Below are 6,085 nucleotides of genomic sequence, written 5' to 3' on the forward strand. Positions count from 1 at the left end.
CTCCCTGAGTCCTCTCAATGATCTGGCTGGGCTTTTGGAGTCAGGCCCCCTCTTCCACTCCCTGCCTCTTTTCCCTGTGCCAGAGACCCCACCCTGTGCGCAAAGGCCTTAGGGTCCTTCTCCCCGAGTTCCCTTCACAATTCGCTGGACTTCAGAGTCAGGTCACCTCCCCCATCGCATGCCCCTTTTCCCTCTAGACTTTATTCTAAGGAGAAATGTTGTGTTTTTACGAAAGCGTTCTAGCTGCTGAGTGAATTGCACAGGCTGCAATGGAGGCAGGGAGATCGGTTGGGAGGCTGTCGTGCTTGTCAAGAGTTTGGTAGTTTGACCAGGCTGGGAGCAGTGGAGATGGAGAGGTGTGGGCAGATTCTAGGGATGTTTGGGAGGTAGGACTAGGGGGAAGAGTGGACGTAAGCAGCGAAGACAGCGAAGAGGCAGGGATGCCCCAGGTTCCTGCATGGGTGCCATGGGAGGACATAGAGCTGTCACTGGGATGAGGAAAACCTGGCAGAGATGGGGGGTGGACAGATGGGGAGTTCAGCCAGGGGCATGCCCAGCCAAGGTGCTAGGCCTCGAGGGTGGATCTTCAGCAGGGGCCAGCGGGAAAGTGGATCCCGTCTATGAGACCCTGCGCTATGGCACCTCCCTGGCACTGATGAACCGCTCCAGCTTCAGCAGCACCTCTGAGTCCCCCACACGGAGCCTGGTATGGTGGCCACCAAAGGGGAGCTTCAGGGGGAGGGGTGTCTGAGCATGACAGCAGGGCCAGGGGCTGAGCTCTTCCCTCTCTGTGTCCCCAGAGTGAGCGGGATGAACTGACTGAGGATGGGGAAGGCAGCATCCGCAGCTCAGAGGAGGGACCTGGTGACAGTGGTGAGCAGGGATGGGAATCGGGCAGGAATGGAGGACAGTGGGGGGGCCACTCCCTACTGCCTCACACCCTGCCCCCACCATGGCATCTCCAGTATTCACAGCCCCAGCTGAGAGCGAAGGGTCAGCAGCAGAGGAGAAGAGCCCTGGACAGCAGGTGAGCCCGTACTGGCACTGAGCGCCACCCCCACACATCACCCCCCGCAGGCCAGCGTGGGAAAGGGGTATCACTTCTTGTCATCGATCCATAGGTGGATGAGAACACAGTGAGTGGAGATTCACTGCTCCCTCACTCATGCTCCGTCCCCGGGGCTGGGTGAGAGGCACAGGAGGCAGGGTGCTACCTTCTCCCACGCCCCCACTGCCTATTGCACTCACTCCTGCTCCCCCAAGGGCAGGCAGTTCCAGGGTGCGGCAGGCAGAGGGCTGCCCCCCCCCATGCCTGGTCCAGTCACCCGAGGGGTGGGAGAGCACAGCAGGTAGGAGGGTCTTTTCACTGTCATCGACCCGGGACCCACTGCCCCACCTCCTAGTTGCCCAGGGTAGGCATGCTCAGAGCAAATGGGTAGCTGAGGGAGTGAAGATTTCACCCTCCCACCACTGACCCAGAGCTTTTCCCACAGCCCCCTAAGCCCCCCCTGCGGAAGGATGTGGGGCCCATGTACTCCTACGTTGCGCTCTACAAGTTTCTGCCCCAGGAGAACAATGACCTGGCTCTGCAGTAAGTCCCCTCTGTGTCCTGGCCTAACTGGGCAGCTGCCTGGTGCCAGCCTCAGGGATCTGCCCTCCCAGACCTTGAAACATGAGTATGAGGGGGACCTTCAGGAACTTTCTCCTTGCACACTTGAGGCTGCTTAGCCCAGACAGGAGCTGGAGCTGCCCATGGTCTAAGAGTGAGTCATGCTAATGTCATTTCTCCTGACCCCTGCCTGGGCTGTCGTGTACCTGTGGTCACACAGTGTCCTCCCTCCGAGGCCACCAAGAATCCTCTCCCAGCTGTGAGGGGCACGCAGAGTATCCAGGTGCCTAGGGACTGTTGGGATGGAGAGGGGGCAACTCCCTCCTGCCGCATGTACCCATCTCTCTCTTCCCCAGGCCAGGAGACAGGATCATGCTGGTGGATGACTCTAACGAGGACTCCCACTGCCTATTGCACTCACTCCTGCTCCCCCAAGGGCAGGCAGTTCCAGGGTGCGGCAGGCAGAGGGCTGCCCCCCCCATGCCTGGTCCAGTCACCCGAGGGGTGGGAGAGCACAGCAGGTAGGAGGGTCTTTTCACTGTCATCGACCCGGGACCCACTGCCCCACCTCCTAGTTGCCCAGGGTAGGCATGCTCAGAGCAAATGGGTAGCTGAGGGAGTGAAGATTTCACCCTCCCACCACTGACCCAGAGCTTTTCCCACAGCCCCCTAAGCCCCCCCTGCGGAAGGATGTGGGGCCCATGTACTCCTACGTTGCGCTCTACAAGTTTCTGCCCCAGGAGAACAATGACCTGGCTCTGCAGTAAGTCCCCTCTGTGTCCTGGCCTAACTGGGCAGCTGCCTGGTGCCAGCCTCAGGGATCTGCCCTCCCAGACCTTGAAACATGAGTATGAGGGGGACCTTCAGGAACTTTCTCCTTGCACACTTGAGGCTGCTTAGCCCAGACAGGAGCTGGAGCTGCCCATGGTCTAAGAGTGAGTCATGCTAATGTCATTTCTCCTGACCCCTGCCTGGGCTGTCGTGTACCTGTGGTCACACAGTGTCCTCCCTCCGAGGCCACCAAGAATCCTCTCCCAGCTGTGAGGGGCACGCAGAGTATCCAGGTGCCTAGGGACTGTTGGGATGGAGAGGGGGCAACTCCCTCCTGCCGCATGTACCCATCTCTCTCTTCCCCAGGCCAGGAGACAGGATCATGCTGGTGGATGACTCTAACGAGGACTGGTGGAAGGTGACTTGACAGGGTGGGGAATGAAGGGACCCTGGCAGGCATCTCAGCATCCCCCATCCTCGGGGGCACTGCTCCCACCTTCTCTCCAGGCCCCAAAGACCTGTCCTTCTCCAGTCTCTGGCCCTGTCCTAGCCTAGTACCAACCCTTGGGCCTTGTGTCAGTTCTGACCCTCCCTCAGCTTTGCCCCTATGCCCACCTCAGGCACCTCCGGGCCTAGAAGCAACCCTGCTAGGGGCTGGAATACAGAGGCCCAGGATCCGGAGGGTGATGGCGTTGGCTGAGTGGGAACTGGGTCTCGAGAAAGCAGTGAGGCTGGGGCTGGTACTGGTGCTCATTGCCATCCTCATCCCCAGGGCAAGATTGGTGACCGGGTTGGCTTCTTTCCAGCCAATTTTGTGCAGCGGGTGAGGCCAGGAGAGAACGTTTGGCGCTGCTGCCAACCCTTCTCCGGGAACAAGGAACAGGGTTACATGAGCCTCAAGGAGAACCAGGTGAGCGCCTGGGGGCCCAGCCAGGACCTGTAGCGGCTGGAGAGAGTGGGTGTGGGAGACAGGTGACAGGGGCAGGGGCAAGTGCCCTGGTGGCAGAAGGGAAAACAGATTAGAAGTAATGGGACAGCAGGGTCCTCCCTCCATCCCCTGTTGGGGAATTTGGGCTGATGGCCCACAGAGGTAGGGGGCTGAATGATGTTAGAAGCAGCTTGGGGTAGGACAGGAGCACTGGATTAGGAGACCAGAGCTTCTGCTTCTGGCTTGCTGTGTAACCTCAGGCAAGTCCTTTCTCCTCTGTTACCTCCTCTGGGAAACGGGAGGGTAGGATGGGTGGGGGGTGGGGCGGGGCATTAGACAAGCTGATCTCAAAGGTCAGCCCCGAAGTGCTGCTTGGTATTTGCTGATGTCCTGTTTTTGCTGCTGAGCCCTGTACCCTCATGGCATCTGCTCCCATCACCCCAGCTAAGGGCTCCATCCACATCTGGCACTGGTCCCATCATCCCCTGGGTGGGTCTCCTGGGGGCCATCAGCAGGACTCAGGGCCAGGGCTGCAGGCAGTGCCAGGCCTCAGCTCCGCTCCGTGTCTCTCTGGCGTAGATCTGTGTGGGCATGGGCAGAAGCAAGGATTCTGACGGCTTCATCCGCGTCACCAGTGGCAAGAAGCGGGGCCTGGTGCCAGCCGACGCCCTGACCGAGATCTGAGAGGAGCCAAGAAAACCCAGATGCCGCCCTTGCTTCTGGCCCGGGAAGGGAGCAGGCATCCTTGTCCACACCCTTTCTCCCTCTGCCTCTCTCCTAGGGACCACTCACCATGGCTTAGGAGCCTTCTGCATTGATGTTTTGATTCTTGGCTAGGGTGACCTGAGTGGGTCGATCCTCTGGGACTTGGTGGGGGAGAGGAGAAAGTGGGAGGGGATGAGGAAGCTGCAGGTAGGTACACACAGTGCCCAGGTACCCCCAGTCCAATTGCAATGCTGAGTCCAGTCCTGGGGAAAGGTTCTGGGGAACGTCCTTGCTGCTTCTTCCGGAGAGCCTTCCCCCGCCCACGCCACCTTTGCATGCCTGACACACCCATCTCCCCACAGAGCCTCTGCTTGGGTCTATGTGTGTGTGTCCATGCATCTGCCCCTTGCAAGTGGGGCCTTGGGAGGGAGCCTTTCTGTGTCCCTCAGCCCTCTGCCCTGGATTGGGAGGGGATCCAGGGTCATGGGAAGGTCCTGAGCCCACCTCCTGGTCTCACCACCTCTAACACTCCGTCAATTCTCAGGAAAGCTCTGCGGGAATCTTTCCCATTACTTGAAACCTGGGCCGACACAGGAGGGGAGGGATGAGGTCTGGGGAGGGTGTGACAAACCAGAGACTGCCTCTCAAGTACAACGTTCATCACAGAGCAGCCTAACCCTACCCTTGTCCAGGGGAAAAGGATACCCAGGAGTAGCCTAGACACAGAAACCCAACTGAGAACAAAACCCTGGCCCATGCTTGGTCTAAACAAACCCATTTCACTGTCAGGACTCCAAAGCCCCTAGTCATGCAGAAACAACAAGCCAGGGGAGCCTGTGATTGTCAGCTCCTGTCCCAGGCCTCACCAGGCCCCTTCCAGGAGCCCCACCCTCAGGGCTGACCTTCCTAATCCCCTCTGTCCCGGCTCTGCAGGGGACAGGGCTGCTGTTGCAGGAGTCCCTTTTCTGGCTGTATCTGCTCCCTTGTCCTGGACACAGAGCTCTGAGAAGAGCAGGTGGGAGACAGACAAGGAAGGCGGAATGTTCTGTTTGGCCACCAGGAAAGGAGGGGGTAGGCAGCCCTGGGGGTGGGGTGGGCACACACAAAGAAGACCCCTCCTTTGCAGGCTGCTTTTCTCTGGTGCCAACCTCCCATACCCCCAAGCTCGGAGCCTCTTCTTGTGCCCTTGATTGTGCCAGCCAATGCCACCCCCATCCTGGGCACAGTCACACCCTCCTGTGCAGTGGGAGGGCCACAGATCCTCCTACCCAACAGCCCCTGTCCCACTTCTCCCCCACACAGGGGGGCTCAAGCCACACTGCCCTGTTTGCTGCCATGAGGCCCCCCCAGCAATATCCCAGGGGCGGGCCCGATGCCCACTGTACATGAGGCTGCATGATGGGTCTGCTGGGGCATTGCTGAGCTCCCAGACCCCTAATTAAAATGTTTCTTGTCCCAGCCTGTCTGCTCTGTGTATCTGATTGGGATGGAGGAAGGAAAGGGGCAGGGAGTTGGGGTGGGGGCTGGGGACACTAAGAGGGGACAAGGCTGAGGGTGGAAGAATTTATCAGAGGAAGGTGTTGGGGCTGGCACCAACATGGGCTAAGACGGCAGGGGTCCCCGTGCTCCTCTCCCCTTTCCCCCAGGCAGCCTGAGAAGGGCGGGATCTGAGGAGAGCCAAAGGAGAGAATGACCCCGAAAGACCTGAGGAAGGGGAGAAGGAGGTGTAGGGACGGGAGGGAAAGGGGGTGGGGCTGCGGTCACTTCCTGGCTCGATGCACCTGAGTCGCGCAGGGGGCGGGCACAGGGCGCACACCTCCGCCGTCAGGACCCTTCTTTTCTCACCCAGAGGTGCCTTTCGAGGCCGGCCGTACCCGGGGCCTGGGTGGGCCAATACCCACCCGAGATCAGCTTCACCCCCGCAGCCCCTCAAGCCCGAGAAAGAAACGCTGGCGGTGGGGAGAGTCGCGAACAGAGGGGCCGAGATGACTCAGTCGCCCGTCATCGGACGCCTGGCACCAAGGGGGCCGCCGGCGGCGCGCTGCTCCTGCCGCCGTGCCACCACCCACCCG

The 6,085-nt window shown here is 60.1% G+C and overlaps 1 protein-coding gene across 1 annotated transcript in view; it reads left to right on the forward strand.

Annotated features, from left to right (window-relative positions):
- Window positions 1–5,471, forward strand: part of STAC2 (SH3 and cysteine rich domain 2) — a 17,008-nt gene extending 11,537 nt beyond the window's left edge. The window contains exons 9-11 of the mRNA XM_008573595.1: window positions 2,747–2,798; window positions 3,153–3,290; window positions 3,888–5,471. Coding sequence (XP_008571817.1) covers window positions 2,747–2,798; window positions 3,153–3,290; window positions 3,888–3,992 — 295 coding nt within the window. The 3' untranslated portion in view covers window positions 3,993–5,471. The remainder of the gene's footprint in view (window positions 1–2,746; window positions 2,799–3,152; window positions 3,291–3,887) is intronic.
- The last annotated feature ends 614 nt before the right edge of the window (window positions 5,472–6,085 follow it).

This window comes from Galeopterus variegatus, unplaced genomic scaffold, assembly GCF_000696425.1.
Source record: "Galeopterus variegatus unplaced genomic scaffold, G_variegatus-3.0.2 Scaffold938, whole genome shotgun sequence".
Classification (NCBI taxonomy): domain Eukaryota; kingdom Metazoa; phylum Chordata; class Mammalia; order Dermoptera; family Cynocephalidae; genus Galeopterus; species Galeopterus variegatus.